Genomic DNA, 23,085 nt, shown 5'->3' with positions numbered 1-23,085 from the left:
TCGGCAATTTGAAAATTGCAGATCTACAAGCTTACAATGAAACGCATTGTAAGCTGAGATGTAGTGGAGTAGAAGTAAAAAGTATTGGAAATTGGAAATACTCAAGTAAAATACAAATACCGCAAACGTGTACTCAAGTATTAGTAGGCTACTTATAAGTAAATGTAGGCCTACTTGGTTACTTTACACCACTGGTCATCATCAAAACACATTTAATCATGTCATATCCGTCATCAAACGATAAAACCAGGGAAAACAACATGATGACCACTCATAGGAGAGCATTGATCTTAACGATCTACACTCCACTGTCATGCCTTACATGGATGTCGCTTGCCGAAAACCAACGGCCCTCGATCCTCTCCACCCACAAAACAAACAAACAAACAACGTGTGATGTCAGATCATCATGTTTTCGGCTAGTTAAATCATAAACCTCTATATCAGGGGTCTTCAACAGGGGGGTCCTTCAAATCTTTGTGTGATAGTTTTCTTTTTTATATTCACCACTTGAACTATAGCGTCGATCGATATTCTGAGAGAACTTTAGCCAAAAATAGCAAGCTCACAACCCCTCGCGCTGCGAGTCGTTGAGAGCTTGTAGATCGGCTATTTTCGGCAAAGAGCTTTGGTGTAGAGGGGGGAAAGAACAGACTAAGTACAGAGTGAAAGGTCAAGTTTATTAAGTATTGACGGTTCAAGTGGTTAAATATCTGAAAACACGAACTGACATGAATCCAAAATACACTGATGATTGTGCTGTCAAACAATGAACCTATATGGTATCTATATGAACAGGTTGTGGGGGTCCCTGCTTCATCTCTCTCTCTCAACTAAGGGGTCCTTGGCCTGAGAACGTTGAGGACCTCTGCTCCATATCTCAGGCTGTAATAACAGATGGATTCATTTTATTTACTCTTGTCCTGGTCTTATAGAAAGGTGTCGCGCAGCGCGGCGCCGAAAATAGCCGGCTGTCTGCGTGCACGGAGCGTGCGTGTATATAGGCTATGCACGCGACTCCAAAACAATGCTGCCAGAGGAACATTTGATAATTTGATAATTAGGCTTAAACTCCCATATAATTAGGCTTAATTCTAAATATAGAAACATAGGACAATTATTATTTATGTATTCATCACGTCTGCACCCATTTCAATAACAATGACAATAACCAAAATAAAAACTGTGAAAACAGCAGATCTACAAGCTCACAACGTGTCACCAGCTGAGCTTGCAGAGCTTCTATTGTCAGCTTGTAGATCTGCTAATTGTCACTGTTCTGGACATGTTTGAGGGGAGGAGGTCTGAATTCTACAGCCAAGAGCGAGCGTGCGCGTGTCGCTTTCCTTTCAGCACCATGCGCGCACACACACACACACACACACACACACACACACACACACACACACACACACACACACACACAGAGCACTCCTAAAAACCTGTCTGTCTGTCTGTCTGTCTGTCTGTCTGTCTGTCTGTCTGTCTGTCTGTCTGTCTGTCTGTCTGTCTGTCTGTCAGCATGTTGTTATTGTTAATGATGATGAGAATAAAGGTCCTCTCTTACTCACCCTCCATCGCCATCATGCTCTCTCTCTCTCTCTCTCTCTCTCTCTCTCTCTCTCTCTCTCTCTCTCTCTCTCTCTCTGTGTGTCTGTTGTGTTATTTTTGTTGGATTGAACCAAAGCAGCCTCTCAGCACAGGGTGAGTCCCCACCACATGGTACAGTCCGGCTCTCACTTCAACATGGTACAGTCCAGATAGTTTCCCCCACAAAACGGTGGCTCCCGGTCCCTCGATGGGTCGCGGACCAATATGTAGGGGGTCCGGAATATATACTATATAGAGGGGCTAAATATTTATAGGTTTTTGTTCATAACATTCCCCTAATCCTTTTTTCTTCAAAAACCTAAAATAAATAAATCTAAACTGTTCAAACAATGAAACAGTGAACCATTGTCAGCTTGATCGCCTATTTTTCACTTAATTATTTGCTGGGGGGGGGGGGGGGGGGGGGAACAGACAGAGAGAGGAGGGGGGGGGGGGGCAGTGAAGGACAAGATGCTGTTAATGAGAGATGGCAGCGAACAGCCCCACCCTCCCTGTGTGTGTGTGTGTGTGTGTGTGTGTGTGTGTGTGTGTGTGTGTGTGTGTGTGTGTGTGTGTGTGTGTGTGTGTGTGTGTGTGTGTGTGTGTGTGTGTGTGTGCGTGCGTGCGTGCGTGCGTGCGTGCGTGCGTGTGTGTGCGTGGGTACAGAGATAGCAAGGGGCCAGTTTCCATAGGAACAGGCTCCTACATGTAACACATTACAAACACACACACACACACACACACACACACACACACACACACACACACACACACACACACACACACCAGTGTCACTGTGTAATTCCATAGCTGGGTGAGTCTGGCTTGTTGTAAATACGGCTGACATATTCATCCATTTCTCCACATTAATACTAGTAAGACGCCTCAGGGCGACAAACGACCTCGCCACAGTGATGTGGACATCAGGGATGTGGACACATTAGGGATCTCTATATACGGGCATAAATGGGATTTGTTCCCCTGGCATCACACTAGGGATCTCATCAGGGAACTCCATATATGGGCATACAAGGGATTCTGTTAGTGTGACATCACAGTGAAGCCACGTGTACACATTAATGGAATCCCACCGTCTGTGAGAGAAGCTCTCTGTCTATCAGTTCCATGGAGAGCTCCTACCAACATAACTCTGTCTATCAGTACCATGGAGAGCTCCTACCAACATAACTGTCTATCAGTACCATGGAGAGCTCCTACCAACATAACTGTCTCTCAGTAAACCTGTAGTGTACTGTATACATAATCTGACTATCAATTTACCGGATGTCTGTCTGTCTGTCCGGCTAGATCGGCCATTTTCAAATAGCCGAGGTATGAAATAGGGCTAAAGTTGTTTAATATTTGTTTTATAATATAATCATTTATATCTGCAGTAAGTAACTAGTAACTAAAGTAAAAAAAAAAAATTTGTGCATAAAAGTACAATATTTGGATCCGAGATGTAGTGGAGTAGAAGTAAAAGTAACCCAAACTGCACATAATTCAGAGCACATTATGTTGGAACGGGGCAAGGACTAGTACTACCTCAGTGGTGGAAAAAATACTCACATGTTTTACTTAGGTAGATGTAGTATCAATACCGCAATGCAGAAATACTGGCCGGTGAATTCAAGACTTTACTTGAGTACAGAAAGTATGGGCATCAAAATGTTAAAGTACCCGAGGGGCGACACAAAGCAGGTGCAGTCCTTTGTAACTCATCCTCCAGTAGAACTAAGAGTCTCTACGGACACAGAGACACATTGATCCACTTTCACAGAGTGCTGTTTGTTCCATGTTGTCTGGAGCGGAGATGAAAGCAGCCTTTCCTCCCTTCACGGTTCACTCCTGGAGTGATAAAGCATATTTATTTATTTATTAACATCACTTCCTTTATAGGTCGACTAAAGCATTGGTTCACAAAGTGGGGTCTGGGGACCCCCAGGGGTCCTTGAGGGAGTTCCAGCTAAATGATAGTTAGGAACCAAATGGACCCTTATGGGTATGTAACTCAGAGTGTACACTCTCTGAGTGAAATTAATAAAAAACATATTTTACAATATATATTGGGGTCTCAGAGATTGAAATGAAATGGGGGTCTGCAGCCTAAAATGCATGTCAAATTGGGGGTGCTAGAAATTTAAATGGTTGAGAATCACTGCTAGAGCCGTAAAAACCTTCTCTAATGGGGGTCCCTGGCATCTCTTTTCAAATGGGGGTACACGGGCTGAGAAGTATCAATGTGGGCCATTGTGGGGGTCCTTGACATGAAAAGGTTTGAGAAGCACTATACTAAAGCAATAGTCCATCATCACCATCATCACAGGACAATGCATAGGAGGTAAATAGAAATCTCAATAAGAGACAGTAAATTCTGTGCAAAGCTTGACTCATAGGAGTAATGAACCAGACGTGGTGGATCTCTCAGCCCATCCATTAGCAGCAATAAGTGGTGTTGAACCTGTCCATTAGAAAGGAGGCAAAAACATGTTCAAATGTTACATAACAGATAAACCACACACACACACACGCGCACACACGCACACGCACACGCACACACACACACACACACACACACACACAACACTCTGTGTTGGGGTCCGTTACTCAGAAAAGTAATACATTACACATTACTTTTGAAAAAGGTTAACACCTTACTTTACTTGATTACGCTCTGGAGAAAGTAATTAGTTACACTACTTACATTACTTTTGTGTTACTCCATAAACTCGCCTGTCACTTAACTTATATTGTAATATTTAACATAACCTTACGTATGACAACATATTAGCACAAATCCTTATCCTACTAAGGAGGACATCGGGGGGGGGGGCTCATAGTAACGCAAGTAACGCCTAAAGCGTTTGACCAGTAACTGTAATGTGATAACTCAATTTAGGAGGAGTAGCGTCGTTACATTACTTGTTACCAAAAAAGGTTATCTGATTGCATTAACTCCATTACAGTAATCGTGTTACCCAACTCTGCATACAATGTACACGGTATAGACCAGGGTTCCCCAATTAGTTTTCCCCAAGGGCCGAATCATGTCTAGGGTACCAAGCTGAGGGCCACAACATTGAATCATGTCTAGGGTACCAAGCTGAGGGCCACAACATTGAATCATGTCTAGGGTACCAAGCTGAGGGTCACAACATTGAATCATGTCTAGGGTACCAAGCTGAGGGCCACAACATTGAATCATGTCTAGGGTACCAAGCTGAGGGCCACAACATTGAATCATGTCTAGGGTACCAAGCTGAGGGCCACAACATTGAATCATGTCTAGGGTACCAAGCTGAGGGTCACAACATTGAATCATGTCTAGGGTACCAAGCTGAGGGCCACAACATTGAATCATGTCTAGGGTACCAAGCTGAGGGCCACAACATTGAATCATGTCTAGGGTACCAAGCTGAGGGTCACAACATTGAATCATGTCTAGGGTACCAAGCTGAGGGCCACAACATTGAATCATGTCTAGGGTACCAAAAGCCGAGGGTCACAACATTGAATCATGTCTAGGGTACCAAGCTGAGGGTCACAACATTGAATCATGTCTAGGGTACCAAGCTGAGGGTCACAACATTGAATCATGTCTAGGGTACCAAAAGCCGAGGGCCACAACATTGCAGGGGGCGACGGTGGCGTTCCCGCTACTCCAGTGACAGTTCAGATATCGTCGTTGTCAGGTGAAAATCTTGTATGTCCAAAACCGTTCGTTTTGCATTTATCATTTTGAAAATGTTTTAAACTAGTGAAAACAGCCGATCTACAAGCACACAACGCCTCGCACAGCAAGGCGTTGTGTGCTTGTAGATCTGCTGTTTTCACTACTTTTGTGAGACGGCCTTGAATGATGAAGAAGGGCTTTACTTTGCGAAAGAATGTACAAATTTGGAGATACGAGGTTTCCACCTGACAACGACGATATACTAGTGTTGTTGCTGCTCTTATACCACCATTATTACTGGGGTTGGTGGGGGCCTGACAGTAGCCCCCCGCGGGCAGCAAATGGCCCGCGGGCCGCCTATTGGGGAACCCTGCTATAGACACACATATACATATGGTGCATTCCTGTAATGAGCAACACAGCTAAATGTGTGTGTAGGTAGAGCAGTAGAGCTCCACACTAATTTGCCCAAATCCCCTGCACTATAATTCTGTTGGCATTCACTGTTCTTCTGAGCTTCAAGTGTGTTCATGTCACCTTTGTTCCTTCAGGATAGGGCCTGTGGGGCAATATATACAGACCCATCTAAAAAACAATAGAACATTGTGTAATTGTGTAGCTGGCTGTGTTGCTCATTACACTAACAGTCCTTACAAGTTGAATCTTGTTACTGAACGGGAGAAATAATCAACTAAAATAACGTTTCTGAACTATTTAAGCAATAATACTGTACATGAGTCCATGGTGTGTTGTTATTCTATCACTCAGCATGCTATAGGAGGATCCTGGAGGATGAATGAATGCTGCTCCATCATTTCTTTATCACATCATACATTATATTTATTTACAAAGACAACAAGAATACAGCAATAGATGTGTAACAATAGAACTACAGTATGTACATGCACACGTGTGTGTCTTGGGCGACCAAACATCAAAATCTCAGTCCTTTAGTCCTTAATGCAGTGTTAACTTTGACAGCAAAGCTGCAGGATCGCGCCACGGTGGAGACAACAAACACAATCGTTCTGTGAGTAAACGCCTGGCGGTGTTTCACAAAGATCACCACAATCCAGCTCTTGCTGCCCGCGAGCGCATGCACGAAGGAGCACGTGCACATTAAAACCTGGGGGGAAAAAATCTGTGTAATAAATAAAAAGTAGATCTGCTGTTTCTGAAGATTCTTAAAACAATATATATATAATAAATAAATCTAAAAGGGGGCGGGGGGGTCGGTCCCTTGTCCCTGGCACAAACACATTTTCAGATGGGGGTAAAATATCATTGTCATTTGGGGGGTCGTCTGGGGGTCGCCCTTGGCATGAATAACGTTTGAGAGCCACTGGTTTAGAGGGTCCCTGATCAAGACATGTTTGGCACTGGAGCCAGGGATAGAGGCTTTAAACGGGAAAAGAAAATATGTTCCTTTAACTCTGGGAGAGCCGAAATGTAACCAAATGGACCCGTTGAGGGTGCATTTGGTTAAATCTGTGCGCTGTCAACGTTTAAAAGAACACTGTGGATTCTACGGTGCAAACATTGATTCAATCGTGTACATCACCTGATATTTACATATTTATAATATATTTACAGTTTAATAAACAACAGTTACTGTAAAGAAGCAAGATGAATGTGTAAAACCAGTGGTCTGGGGACCACCAGTGGTCCTTGAGGGGGCTCCAGGTGGTCCCCAGCTAAATGGAGAGTTGGAGAAGAGTAACTTCATTTAGAAGTCTACACAATCAGAGAATTTAGAAGAATTGTTATTTTGATAAATGTTTGCCTGTTATCTCTCCTATGGTACCAACATCAATACAGCATGGAATTGTGGACAAAAATCGGATCTAAATGACAACAAAATATTCTGCATCTTGGGTCTGAGAGGCTAAATGTCATCAAACTGTGGTTCTGTGGCTGCAATAAATAATGGACCTTGGTATGAAAAGGGTTGAAAAGCACCGTTCTGAGACAGCAGGGTGAATAAAACACCTTGGATGACCTGGTTGAGTCTCTGCCTTGATATCAACGTATGGTATCTTATCAAGTGTCTGTTTCTAAAGCAAGGGTCTTCAACAAGGGGTCCTCAGAGTTACTACAGGGGGTCCTCCAAATCTTTGTGTGATAGAAACGTTTTTCTTTATATTAACCACTTGAACCCTTAAGTGTCTGTCCTTATTCGGGGAACTTTAGACAAAAATAGCAGATCTACAAGCTCACAACGCCTCGCGCTGAGCTTGTAGATCAGCTGTTTTTGGCAAAGAGCTTTGGTGTAGAGGGGAAAAAGAACACAGTGAAAGGTCAAGTTTATTAAGTATTGACGGTTCAAGTGGTTAAATATCTGAAACACAAATTGACATGAATCCAAAATACACTGATGATTGTGCTGTCAAACAATGAAACTATATGGAATCTATGAAAAGGTTGTGGGGGTCCCTGCTTCATCTCTCTCAGCTAGGGGGTCCTTGGCCTGAAAACATTGAAGACCCCTGTTCTAAAGGATTATAGGTATAGTAGATAAGTGATATTGCACTATTTTTTACAGTTCTTGTTGTTTTAATACCCTAAAACTAAGATGGCTGATTTGACCCTTTCTTAAATTTTACAGTATAAAGTTAAAGGGTTTTCTGATTGGTCCTGTCTAATGCTCGAGATAATATATGGTACCGTTCTTGTCTCTTTATCGGGCCGGTAATTTTCGTCATTTTAGGGGCAAGGCCACTTGCTATTGTCCATTGTTTTAAGGGCACAAAGGCCAGATGCCAAGACAGGAAGGCCATCAAATAAAACAAGATTTTAGTCCATTGAAAGAATGAATTGAATTTAAGGGGTTTCAAATGTTATAAGTAGACTATCTGCTGTGCAATAAATACATTTCAATCTGATCCATGCTCAGCCCTGCACCAATCAAAGTCACTGGATTGGATTAAAGATGGGGACTCGGGGGGGGTTAAGAATTCAGAATCTCAACAAAAGACACTGGTGTCTACTGTCTACATACTGACTAGAAAGAGACAGAGCAGAAAGTGGTACAGTCAGCTGGGGCATTAAGGCCACTGTGGTCTCAGGTCATGCCATTTTTAAGAGGGGCACAACAAGGCCAAACTGAGGGGCAACGACGGCCATGGCTTTCATGAACTTCCTGAACTTCCTGCCCTGCTCGTTAAGTGTCTCAGAGGAGGGCTGTGCAGGCTAAAAGGTACAAAGATCGCAGCAGTCAACCCCGAAAGATATACCATTTTTTAACAGCAGTTTAAATGAGTTGAGACCGGGAACGCATCTGTGTCACATGACCACTTTAACCATTATTGTTTTTAATACTTTGGCTATTCAAACATAGCAGATCTACAAGCTTATAGCGAGCTTGTAGATCTGCTATTTCTGAAAGACCATGCAAATGTGTGCAAATCTTTGAATATACACTGTACCTTCTTTTAAAGAGAACATTTTTAACTAAAATCTTTGCTTTTTTTGGGGGGGGGGGGGGGGTCCCTAGAACAAAACATTTTGAGATGGGGGGGTCCACGGTCAGGTACATATCATTCTAGAGGGTCCTTGACATTAAAAACTTTGAGCAGCACAGATAAAGAAACGTAGGTTTTTCCGAAAACCATTAAGATTTAGAAGACATGTTTAGGTATTATTCAGGTCAAAAGCATGTGACTGTTCTCCCCTGTAACTGTAAACTGACATGCACAAAGCAGCAGGGAGCCCAGGTTGAAGATATACAGCAACAATATACATTTTATACACAGAGGCATTTATTGTGTGCATGTGTGTGTATTTGCGTGTGCGTGTGTTTGTGTGTATGGCTGTCACGATTATGACATTTCACATAACGATTAATTGTCACTCAAATAATTGCGATTAACGATTTTTAATTGTGTTTTTATCGTTGACAATTACATTCCTGTTTGGCTTTGAAGTTGCACACGGCAGATATGACACATCACCTAAATAATTATACAAAGAAATGACTGACATATTCGGCAACTTTATACCTTAGGAAATAACATCGATAGTGGAAATAGCAGATCTACAAGCTCACAACGCGTCGCATCGCGACGCGTTCTGAGCTGGTAGATCTGCTATTTCCACTATTTTTGAAAATGTTTGAAAATATATGAACATTTTTCAACTTGGAAACGATTATGACGATTATGACAATATGATTGCGATTGGACGATTATGTCATAATTGTGACAGGCCTGTGTGTGCGTGTGTGTGTGTGCGCGTATGCGTATGTGTATGTGTGTGTGTGTGTGTGTGTGTGTGTGTGTATGTATGTATGTGTGTGTGTGCGTGTGCGCGCGTGTATGTGTGTATGTGTGTGTGTGTGTGTGTGTGTGTGTGTGTGTGTATGTGTGTGTGTGTGTGTGTGTGTGTGTGTGTGTGCGTGCGTGTGTGTATGCATGTATGTGTGTGCGTGCCCCTCAGTGCCCGTTGCCCCCCTCAGACAGGATGCGGCTGGGCTCGGTGAACTTGGCTGTTGCCAGGTAGAAGAGGGCGGGGCACGGCACCAGGGCCAATAGCGGCAGGTCCTGCTCCAGCTTGTCCAATCGGGAGATGGAGATGATGCCGTAGGCGTGCAGCAGCCAATGGCTGAAGAGCACCACCAGACGCTTCTTCTTCAGCACCAGACTCTGGAAGGACTGATGGATGGAGGGAGGGATGGAGAGAGAGAGAGAGAGAACAAGAATGGAGAGAATATGAATTCATAGAAGTCACACAACATTAGGGATGGAGCCCTAAACAAGGGTAGCTCCATAACCTGATAACAGATTTATTGAGTACCCGGTATCAATACGCTTTGGGCTTATCAAGCTTGTTATCCAGCATAGCGGCCCAATCAAGACAAGAGGTGATCAAGAAATGATTACAGTATTATCCATAATATAAAGCCATTTAACACTTATTGCACACTAATGAATGATTGTTTTGGTGATATTTAATACTTTTGTCAGTTGTCATCTTCATGGATGGAGCAACAAACTCACATTCGCAACAACTGGCCAATAAAAAAAGATTATTATCCTTTGTTTTGAATTTGTGGTCTCACATCTTTCCACAAAATATTATAAAAGGCTCAACAGTGGGCTGATAAAAGCCCAGATCAATAAGTGGGATCAATAAGGTGCTCTTTATCAATACAAATTAACGAGCTCCATCCCTACTCAAAAGTACAAATGAATTCCGAGGTACATTGTGTCTTTAACACTTAACATTTTTGTTGCCAAGCATTAAAATCTTCAATGTCTTCCATCACCAGAATCTTTAGATTCTTACCTTTTAATGTGCACAGTGTGCACGCATAATGCACGCCATTCACAGCTTCCAAACAAAATAATCCACTTGGAAATTCATTCAGGCATTCAAAAGATATAGGCTATAGTGTTTTCTTCAAATGTAAACAAACATGGCTGCCATGGGCTTCTCTGGGAGTCAAACATGCATTTCGCGATGGCGATCATGACGAAACCGGAGTAGGGAGAGCCTTGTTTTCCCCTTCTACTCCACAGATTATTCGCTTTGCAAATTCACCCCCAGTGTGTAGAGACCTTTAGACGTAGCCATAGTTTTGCCAGAACAAATAGATTACTGCTTTTCCTATTGTATTTACTTGATTTTCGGGGGCTCCGTGCAGGCAGCGCGTTCTTATTGTGAGCACAGGTTTAGAAGAGCTGATTAAAAACTAAGATGACCAAATATATTGACAATGTCGTCAACAAATAAAAACTAGACTAAAATGTCAGGGAGGGACTGCATGGTGGAGAAGAGATCCAGTAGAACTAAAAGACAAGTCATTTTATGTTTGGTTGAGCTGGGGTGTTGCGCTGCAGATCTACAAGCTCACAATCACCACTGCAAGAGACAGAGAACTTGAATCCATACTTATTGGCATCAAACAGCAGACCAGCTCCTGGACACTGGAGACACAGGAGGGCCATCAAAGCATATTAAACCTCATTAACCCATTTAGGCCGAGAATTATCGAATGCTTTAACCAGTGAAAAATAGCAGATATACAAGCTCACAGCGCGGCACCGAGTGCCGCGCTGCGAGCTTATAGATCTGCTATTTTTGAAAAAAGTTGTGAAAATGTACAAATCTTTGAATATATGTATTTACGTTTGTAACTCAAAGTTTGCTTCTGGGGGGTCCCTGGAACTAGATATTTTGAGATGGGGGTCCGTGGCCAAATAAATATCATTTTGGGGGTCCTTCACATGAAAACGTTTGAGAACCACTGACATAGTAGTCTCTCAAGAACAGACTAACTGAGCTCCAGTTAAGTAAAAAGGACCTTTTCTTTGACGATGGCTGGCCAGATTGCTGACATAGAAACGCAGGTTTTTCAAAAAATCTTAGGATTCAAAGATCTTAGAAGGATTATAGAATCGGGTCAAAATTCGAATTTTCACGATTTTTCAAAAATAGCAGATCTACAAGCTTGCAGCGCGACACTCGGTGCCACGCTGTGAGCTTGTATATCTGCTATTTTTCAATAGTTAAAGCATAAAATAATGATACACAATAATGTGTACCCGTTCTAAATGGGTTAAATAGAAATAAAACACAATAAAATAATGTTGCACTGATGATGATGACGATGATGTTTTTAATCATCGTTGATGGCTCTCTGGTGTCTCAGTCTAGGATCTGTGTCTGCTGCTGATGGCAGGAGATCAGTGAAATAAATAACACAACATGAACTCATAACAGGATAAATGTGGGTGGTTTTCACTTCACACCATTAGTGTTTGGTATTTTGTATGTTGTTTTCCGAGGTTATAGTTCAGGGGTGCCCACACTTTTTTGACGTGAGATCTACTTTTAAAATGACTATCTCAACATGATCTACCCATCCACAATGTTTTAGCTGAGGGCCTGAGGGGGGCTTTGGAATAGCAGCACTGGTGTTATATTTTAGACAAACACACTTTCTGTAAGGGGGAAATACATGGGAAATACTGGGGGAAATGTCTTCATCCCATTCTACAGAATGGCAGTGGTAGGTTTTGGGGTTCTTTGTAATGCTACTGACTCTTGAACAAAGTATTGCATTGGAGGTTAGCCTACTTTAGAAGCCACGAAGGGAGATTCTTGATGTCATATTGACATATTCTTTTTATATTTTAATTATATATTTTTATATATTTTTTTTATATATTATATTTTTATATATTTTATCATGTGGTCTACATGCACACCCTTGGTGATCTACTGGTAGATCACGATCTACCTTTTGGGCAGCCCTGTTTAATATAGTTGATATTGTCTGCCATGATGGCTATACTCCGCTTTAGTGCAGAAAATGGCAGATCTACAAGCGAGCGCGAGGCTGTCAGAGTTAACGGCACAAATGATTTTGACGCATGATTAAAGGTCTTTGAACACTGCTGTGTTTTTCGGGCCGAATATCGGAGTGAATTTCGGAGCGAGTGAAGAAAAAAACCAACCTCATGTTATGTCAATCACGTTTGCACACTGCCGCCCGTTTCATATTTATTTTCGGACCAGGGTTGATTTTTTCAGATTTTCGCAACTGTCAACACTGAGTCCTTTGCTCCTTTGCTCTCTCTTCTCTCTCTCCTTGGCCTGAAAAATGCTTTCGAGGATTTCGGATTTCCAAAACGCAACGAAAACACGCAGTGCAACCAGCTTAACGCAGTGATGTTTGAGCCTTGGTCCACTCCGTAGTTTGAGATGCCGCTAGTCGTACAGACAACCAGAGAGCCAAAGAAACTAGATCTGCACTCACTGGAGAGACTGTTGGACACTCAGTAATCACTGTCACCTCGGGGGTCACAGCGCAGTATGTTGACGGGGAGCGGGGACTTGGTTCCAACGCGCTGACTGGTATGAAGACGGAGGAGAGGAACTCTGCACTGTGTTAACGGAGTGAAGTCTGAGTCTAGGGTTGTATTTAGAGTGAACTAAAAACGGATGCTTCCCACTCAAACACACCAGCCTCAATGTTTTATTTATCTGACACGGAGAGTCAGGAAGCATTAGTGTCAACCTGTACGCACGCACGCACGCGCACACACACACACACACACACACACACACACACACACACACACACACACACACACACACACACACACACACACACACACACACACACACAGTACCTCTATCTGGGAGGCAGACATGTACACAGCCAAGGTGACCAGAGACAGAACCAGGATGATGAATGGGAAGGCATAATCTGGAGGAGGAAGCAAAACATCATAAATACACTGTTCTATCAATAAACTGATAAGCAGTGGAATCAGTCACTGGCAATAAAATTGTCACTTACACATGCATCAACCAACTGTACTATTTACAATGTAGACATTTAGCAGACGCGACCGAGTATTTCCCGGTGAACCTGATCGCAACGGTGGGGGCTTGGGAGTGTGGGGAACACGCACCACTGACTATTGCTGATGATGGAGAGGTTATATAGCTTAGCCTTTATGTATTGAGAATGAGAGGCACTCTTGCCGATTTAGTAAGAGACTTGTCGCCAATTGCAAGATATTTAAAAGTTATTTAAAAGTGATGATATCCTTTTCTTCCCACAACTAGACTAAGGATTTATATTGTCTGTGTTATTGTTTACAACCACCATTATTCACGTGTGGCAAGATCGCGGTTCACTAGTTTTTAGTAGGCTATAGTGTAAGCTTAGAAGCCTTTTCATGTTTTCCATTTAATGATTTCCTTTATCCTCATCTAATCATGTGCTAATGCACGCAACTGTTTTTGCCATGTTTTAAGGTCTTAATTTAGTTGTTTCTCATAAGCTCGCAACCCTCCTTGCACATCGGCCCCCACCTTTGCGCACAGGTTCACCGGGAAATACGCGGTCGCTTAGCAGACGCTCTTAATACATCAATATATTAATATCAATACATCAAATGCATAGAATTAGAAATAGTTATCTAAGAAAAAAAAACAGTGTTGGTTTGATTATTATTTCACGTTCCATGTTGTGTTAAAGATCGTTCCAACTTACATCACAGCACAATGAGTGCATCGTTGGAGCGACGCGTTCCCGTTATCCATTGTATCTAAACTTACTGCTTTATTAAAATTAGACTATAGAATAAAATAAGTAGGAACCATTAATTTGATCCTGCAAGAGTGCATTTCTCTGCACCCGTGGCTGGCGCATAGGCAACTAAAAGGTCTTCCTACCCACAGAGGCTGTCTCCCCCTACCGCCTGAATAAGAAGTACAACTAAAGGTTTCTCTACTCAGAGCAGCCCTCCCCCCACAGCCTGAATAAGAAGTACAACTAAAGGTTTCTCTACTCACAGAGCAGCCCTCCCCCCACCACCTGAATAAGAAGTACAACTAAAGGTTTCTCTACCCACAGAGGAGGCCTCCCCCCACGGCCTGAATATGAAGTACAACTAAAGGTTTCTATACTCACAGAGCAGCCCTCCCCCCACGGCCTGAATAAGAAGTACAACTAAAGGTTTCTCTACTCACGGCCTGAATAAGAAGTACAACTAAAGGTGTCTCTACTCACAGAGGAGGCCTCCCCCCACGGCCTGAATAAGAAGTACAACTAAAAGGCTCTACTCACAGAGCAGCCCTCCCCCACGGCCTGAATAAGAAGTACAACTAAAGGTGTCTCTACTCACAGAGCAGCCCTCCCCCCACGGCCTGAATAAGAAGTACAACTAAAGGTGTCTCTACTCACAGAGCAGCCCTCCCCCACGGCCTGAATAAGAAGTACAACTAAAGGTGTCTCTACTCACAGAGCAGCCCTCCCCCCACGGCCTGAATAAGAAGTACAACTAAAGGTGTCTCTACTCACAGAGCAGCCCTCCCCCCACCGTACAACTAAAGGTGTCTCTACTCACAGAGCAGCCCTCCCCCCACGGCCTGAATAAGAAGTACAACTAAAGGTTTCTCTACTCACAGAGCAGCCCTCCCCCCCACGGCCTGAATAAGAAGTACAACTAAAGGTTTCTCTACTCACAGAGCAGCCCTCCCCCCACCGTACAACTAAAGGTGTCTCTACTCACAGAGCAGCCCTCCCCCCACGGCCTGAATAAGAAGTACAACTAAAGGTGTCTCTACTCACAGAGCAGCCCTCCCCCCACGGCCTGAATAAGAAGCACAACTAAAGGTTTCTCTACTCACAGAGCAGCCCTCCCCCCACGGCCTGAATAAGAAGTACAACTAAAAGTTTCTCTACTCACAGAGCAGCCCTCCCCCCACGGCCTGAATAAGAAGCACAACTAAAGGTTTCTCTACTCACAGAGCAGCCCTCCCCCCACGGCCTGAATAAGAAGTACAACTAAAGGTTTCTCTACTCACAGAGCAGCCCTCCCCCCACGGCCTGAATAAGAAGTACAACTAAAGGTTTCTCTACTCACAGAGCAGCCCTCCCCCCACGGCCTGCAGCACGGTGAGGATGGGGAAGAAGTAGAGCGCTGCGTAGATGCTCTTGAAGCGCTCCGACTTCCCCAGGCCGCAGGCGATCCTCTTCACCAGCAGAGGGCGCAGCATCATCATCAGCACCAAGCACAGAGCGTAGTAGATCAACACTATGGTGTAGCTGGAACACGAACACACACACACACACACACACACACACACACACACACACACACACACACAACACACAACACACAACACACAACACACAACACACACACACACACACAGTTATTACGCTTTTATTTTATTTCTTACTTTCATTTGGTGGTCAGACTGGTCACAAGTCAAGACCACCTGCCTTACCTTACCCATCAAAAATGGCTAAAGTGGCTAAAAAAAGAAAAGTCAATGCAGAATGCCAGGTTTTCAAAAAAGAAATTGAACTACTAGGTATTTTTATTTTCTGAAGTCAGAGGTAAAGCTGTGTGTTTAGGTTGCGGGGAGCACTTCTTGCGGGGAGCACTGCCTTTTGGCCCAGCGGCCCTCCACAATATTTTCTGGAGAAGAATAACTGCCCACCCCTGGTCTAAACAGTAAGGCCTCGCAGTGTGAAGTGAGCTCTCTGAAATGGCCTCTGCTGATGTGTGTCCGATGACCAAATACCTGCTGTCACCACAATAAGTCTATTCTGGGCTGCTATGAAATCCCAAGAGAAGACAGACTGTTCACCCTCTGCAAAATGTAGTGAAACAGAGCTACACTTTCTAACCACCTGCACACTATGACTCTACCAAGATATCAGAGACACATACTGGCCACAGATTACACACACCCAAAGTGAGTATGAAACAAAAGAACTCCATAGCTACTAGGGAGAAATACAACAATGTGTGAACACAGCAGCAGGATCTGTGAACTGTTGCGATAAAAGAAGGCTAAGAGAATGGAATTAAACCACCCTAAGGACTACACACCATTGAGTGGTAAATGGCACATTTCTATAGAGCTGTTATCCAAGGCGCTTTACATAGATTGTGCATTCACACACATTCACACACATTCATACACCGATGGCAGAGGAAACCATGCAAGGCACCAACCTGCTCACCGGGAGCAACTAGGGGTTCAGAGTCTTGCTCAAGGACTCTTCCACATTAACTCTGGGGGAGCCCGGGATCGTGTGCATCTCTCCACTCACACATGTCTCCATTCCGACACTAACCCTATCTCGAACCCTAACCCTAAACCTTAGGCCCATGGGAGTGTCGCCACTCCGACAATAAGAAGTCAATTTCGGAGTGGCGACATGTCGGAATGGAGAGAGCCTCCCCCCGGGATCAAACTGGGAACCCTTTGGGAACCCTCCGTGTTCTAATGACGGCAACTCTACCGCAGAGCCATGCCGCCCCTAGGAGCAGTAGGAGGTACTTACAGAGGATACACGTAGGAGGTACTTACAGAGGGTACACTGCCTCCTGGGTACTGTGCAGTGTAGTAACGTAGTCAGGACTGGGGTTGTACAGCATAGTGTACCAGTATATTATACTTACAGAGGATACACATCATGGTGTACCAGTATATTATACTTACAGAGGATACACATCATGGTGTACCAGTATATTATACTTACAGAGGGTACACATCATGGTGTACCAGTATATTATACTTACAGAGGATACACATCATGGTGTACCAGTATATTATACTTACAGAGGATACACATCATGGTGTACCAGTATATTATACTTACAGAGGATACACATCATGGTGTACCAGTATATTATACTTACAGAGGGTATACATCATGGTGTACCAGTATATTATACTTACAGAGGATACACATCATGGTGTACCAGTATATTATACTTACAGAGGATACACATCATGGTGTACCAGTATATTATACTTACAGAGGATACACATCATGGTGTACCAGTATATTATACTTACAGAGGATACACATCATGGTGTACCAGTATATTATACTTACAGAGGATACACATCATGGTGTACCAGTATATTATACTTACAGAGGATACACATCATGGTGTACCAGTATATTATACTTACAGAGGATACACATCATGGTGTACCAGTATATTATACTTACAGAGGATACACATCATGGTGTACCAGTATATTATACTTACAGAGGATACACATCATGGTGTACCAGTATATTATACTTACAGAGGATACACATCATGGTGTACCAGTATATTATACTTACAGAGGATACACATCATGGTGTACCAGTATATTATACTTACAGAGGATACACATCATGGTGTACCAGTATATTATACTTACAGAGGATACACATCATGGTGTACCAGTATATTATACTTACAGAGGATACACATCATGGTGTACCAGTATATTATACTTACAGAGGATACACATCATGGTGTACCAGTATATTATACTTACAGAGGATACACATCATGGTGTACCAGTATATTATACTTACAGAGGATACACATCATGGTGTACCAGTATATTATACTTACAGAGGATACACATCATGGTGTACCAGTATATTATACTTACAGAGGATACACATCATGGTGTACCAGTATATTATACTTACAGAGGATACACATCATGGTGTACCAGTATATTATACTTACAGAGGATACACATCATGGTGTACCAGTATATTATACTTACAGAGGGTAAACAGCCTCCTGGGTACAGTGTAGTGTAGTAACGTAGTCAGGACTGGGGTTGTACAGCATGGTGTACCAGTATATTATACTTACAGAGGGTAAACAGCCTCCTGGGTACAGTGTAGTGTAGTAACGTAGTCAGGACTAGGGTTGTACAGCATGGTGTACCAGTATATTATACTTACAGAGGGTAAACAGCCTCCTGCGTACAGTGTAGTGTAGTAACGTAGTCAGGACTGGGGTTGTACAGCATGGTGTACCAGTATATTATACTTACAGAGGATAGACAGCCTCCTGGGTACAGTGCAGTGTAGTAACGTAGTCAGGACTGGGGTTGTACAGCATGGTGTACCAGTATATTATACTTACAGAGGGTACACAGCCTCCTGCGTACAGTGTAGTGTGGTAACGTAGTCAGGACTAGGGTTGTACAGCATGGTGTACCAGTATATTATACTTACAGAGGGTAAACAGCCTCCTGGGTACAGTGTAGTGTAGTAACGTAGTCAGGACTAGGGTTGTACAGCATGGTGTACCAGTATATTATACTTACAGAGGGTAGACAGCCTCCTGCGTACAGTGTAGTGTAGTAACGTAGTCAGGACTAGGGTTGTACATCATGGTGTACCAGTATATTATACTTACAGAGGGTAGACAGCCTCCTGCGTACAGTGTAGTGTAGTAACGTAGTCAGGACTAGGGTTGTACAGCATGGTGTACCAGTATATTATACTTACAGAGGGTAGACATCATGGTGTACCAGTATATTATACTTACAGAGGATAGACAGCCTTCTGGGTACAGTGTAAGGTGGTAACGTAGTCAGGACTGGGGTTGTACATCATGGTGTACCAGTATATTATACTTACAGAGGATAGACAGCCTCCTGGGTACAGTGTAAGGTGGTAACGTAGTCAGGACTGGGGTTATACAGCATGGTGTACCAGTATATTATACTTACAGAGGGTAAACAGCCTCCTGGGTACAGTGTAAGGTGGTAACGTAGTCAGGACTGGGGTTATACAGCATGGTGTACCAGTATATTATACTTACAGAGGATAGACAGCCTCCTGGGTACAGTGTAAGGTGGTAACGTAGTCAGGACTGGGGTTGTACATCATGGTGTACCAGTATATTATACTTACAGAGGATAGACAGCCTCCTGGGTACAGTGTAAGGTGGTAACGTAGTCAGGACTGGGGTTATACAGCATGGTGTACCAGTATATTATACTTACAGAGGGTAAACAGCCTCCTGGGTACAGTGTAAGGTGGTAACGTAGTCAGGACTGGGGTTATACAGCATGGTGTACCAGTATATTATACTTACAGAGGGTAAACAGCCTCCTGGGTACAGTGTAAGGTGGTAACGTAGTCAGGACTGGGGTTATACAGCATGGTGTACCAGTATATTATACTTACAGAGGGTAGACATCATGGTGTACCAGTATATTATACTTACAGAGGATAGACAGCCTCCTGGGTACAGTGTAAGGTGGTAACGTAGTCAGGACTGGGGTTATACAGCATGGTGTACCAGTATATTATACTTACAGAGGGTAAACAGCCTCCTGGGTACAGTGTAAGGTGGTAACGTAGTCAGGACTGGGGTTATACAGCATGGTGTACCAGTATATTATACTTACAGAGGGTAAACAGCCTCCTGGGTACAGTGTAGTGTGGTAACGTAGTCAGGACTAGGGTTGTACAGCATGGTGTACCAGTATATTATACTTACAGAGGGTAAACAGCCTCCTGGGTACAGTGTAGTGTGGTAACGTAGTCAGGACTAGGGTTGTACAGCATGGTGTACCAGTATATTATACTTACAGAGGATACACAGCCTCCTGGGTACAGTGTAGTGTAGTAACGTAGTCAGGACTGGGGTTGTACATCATGGTGTACCAGTATATTATACTTACAGAGGATAGACAGCCTCCTGGGTACAGTGTAGTGTAGTAACGTAGTCAGGACTGGGGTTGTACAGCATGGTGTACCAGTATATTATACTTACAGAGGATACACAGCCTCCTGGGTACAGTGTAGTGTAGTAACGTAGTCAGGACTAGGGTTGTACAGCATGGTGTACCAGTATATTATACTTACAGAGGGTAAACAGCCTCCTGGGTACAGTGTAAGGTGGTAACGTAGTCAGGACTAGGGTTGTACAGCATGGTGTACCAGTATATTATACTTACAGAGGGTAGACAGCCTCCTGGGTACAGTGTAAGGTGGTAACGTAGTCAGGACTAGGGTTGTACAGCATGGTGTACCAGTATATTATACTTACAGAGGGTAAACAGCCTCCTGGGTACAGTGTAGTGTGGTAACGTAGTCAGGACTAGGGTTGTACAGCATGGTGTACGAGTATATTATACTTACAGAGGGTAAACAGCCTCCTGGGTACAGTGTAAGGTGGTAACGTAGTCAGGACTAGGGTTGTACAGCATGGTGTACCAGTATATTATACTTACAGAGGGTAGACAGCCTCCTGGGTACAGTGTAGTGTAGTAACGTAGTCAGGACTGGGGTTGTACAGCATGGTGTACCAGTATATTATACTTACAGAGGGTAAACAGCCTCCTGGGTACAGTGTAAGGTGGTAACGTAGTCAGGACTAGGGTTGTACAGCATGGTGTACCAGTATATTATACTTACAGAGGGTAGACAGCCTCCTGGGTACAGTGTAGTGTAGTAACGTAGTCAGGACTAGGGTTGTACAGCATGGTGTACCAGTATATTATACTTACAGAGGGTAAACAGCCTCCTGGGTACAGTGTAAGGTGGTAACGTAGTCAGGACTAGGGTTGTACAGCATGGTGTACCAGTATATTATACTTACAGAGGGTAAACAGCCTCCTGGGTACAGTGTAGTGTAGTAACGTAGTCAGGACTGGGGTTGTACAGCATGGTGTACCAGTATATTATACTTACAGAGGGTAAACAGCCTCCTGGGTACAGTGTAAGGTAGTAACGTAGTCAGGACTAGGGTTGTACAGCATGGTGTACCAGTATATTATACTTACAGAGGGTACACATCATGGTGTACCAGTATATTATACTTACAGAGGGTACACATCATGGTGTACCAGTATATTATACTTACAGAGGGTACACATCATGGTGTACCAGTATATTATACTTACAGAGGGTAAACAGCCTCCTGGGTACAGTGTAGGGTGGTAACGTAGTCAGGACTAGGGTTGTACAGCATGGTGTACCAGTATATTATACTTACAGAGGGTAAACAGCCTCCTGGGTACAGTGTAGTGTAGTAACATAGTCAGGACTAGGGTTGTACAGCATGGTGTACCAGTATATTATACTTACAGAGGGTAAACAGCCTCCTGGGTACAGTGTAAGGTAGTAACGTAGTCAGGACTAGGGTTGTACAGCATGGTGTACCAGTATATTATACTTACAGAGGGTACACATCATGGTGTACCAGTATATTATACTTACAGAGGGTACACATCATGGTGTACCAGTATATTATACTTACAGAGGGTACACATCATGGTGTACCAGTATATTATACTTACAGAGGGTACACATCATGGTGTACCAGTATATTATACTTACAGAGGGTACACATCATGGTGTACCAGTATATTATACTTACAGAGGGTAAACAGCCTCCTGGGTACAGTGTAGTGTAGTAACGTAGTCAGGACTAGGGTTGTACATCATGGTGTACCAGTATATTATACTTACAGAGGGTAAACAGCCTCCTGGGTACAGTGTAGTGTAGTAACGTAGTCAGGACTGGGGTTGTACAGCATGGTGTACCAGTATATTATACTTACAGAGGGTAAACAGCCTCCTGGGTACAGTGTAGTGTAGTAACGTAGTCAGGACTGGGGTTGTACAGCATGGTGTACCAGTATATTATACTTACAGAGGGTACACATCATGGTGTACCAGTATATTATACTTACAGAGGGTACACATCATGGTGTACCAGTATATTATACTTACAGAGGGTACACATCATGGTGTACCAGTATATTATACTTACAGAGGGTACACATCATGGTGTACCAGTATATTATACTTACAGAGGGTAAACAGCCTCCTGGGTACAGTGTAGTGTAGTAACGTAGTCAGGACTAGGGTTGTACATCATGGTGTACCAGTATATTATACTTACAGAGGGTAAACAGCCTCCTGGGTACAGTGTAGTGTAGTAACGTAGTCAGGACTGGGGTTGTACAGCATGGTGTACCAGTATATTATACTTACAGAGGGTAAACAGCCTCCTGGGTACAGTGTAGTGTAGTAACGTAGTCAGGACTAGGGTTGTACAGCATGGTGTACCAGTATATTATACTTACAGAGGGTAAACAGCCTCCTGGGTACAGTGTAAGGTGGTAACGTAGTCAGGACTAGGGTTGTACAGCATGGTGTACCAGTATATTATACTTACAGAGGGTAAACAGCCTCCTGGGTACAGTGTAAGGTGGTAACGTAGTCAGGACTAGGGTTGTACAGCATGGTGTACCAGTATATTATACTTACAGAGGGTAAACAGCCTCCTGGGTACAGTGTAGTGTGGTAACGTAGTCAGGACTAGGGTTGTACAGCATGGTGTACCAGTATATTATACTTACAGAGGGTAAACAGCCTCCTGGGTACAGTGTAAGGTGGTAACGTAGTCAGGACTAGGGTTGTACAGCATGGTGTACCAGTATATTATACTTACAGAGGGTAAACAGCCTCCTGGGTACAGTGTAAGGTGGTAACGTAGTCAGGACTAGGGTTGTACAGC

The 23,085-nt window shown here is 43.4% G+C and overlaps 1 protein-coding gene across 1 annotated transcript in view; it reads right to left on the bottom strand.

Moving 5' to 3' along the window:
- Window positions 1-9,472: 9,472 nt before the first annotated feature.
- jkamp (jnk1/mapk8 associated membrane protein) overlaps window positions 9,473-23,085 on the bottom strand; it is a 28,976-nt gene continuing 15,363 nt past the window's right edge. The window contains exons 5-7 of the mRNA XM_080750688.1: window positions 15,646-15,827; window positions 13,399-13,475; window positions 9,473-9,912 (exon numbers count right to left, since the gene is read on the bottom strand). Coding sequence (XP_080606814.1) covers window positions 9,694-9,912; window positions 13,399-13,475; window positions 15,646-15,827 — 478 coding nt within the window. The 3' untranslated portion in view covers window positions 9,473-9,693. The remainder of the gene's footprint in view (window positions 9,913-13,398; window positions 13,476-15,645; window positions 15,828-23,085) is intronic.

Source organism: Nannobrachium achirus (genome assembly GCF_963921795.1).
Source record: "Nannobrachium achirus genome assembly, chromosome: 20".
Taxonomy (NCBI): Eukaryota; Metazoa; Chordata; class Actinopteri; order Myctophiformes; family Myctophidae; genus Nannobrachium; species Nannobrachium achirus.
Note: the sequence above shows the minus strand (reverse complement) of the source record. Positions and strands in the feature narration are given on the sequence as shown.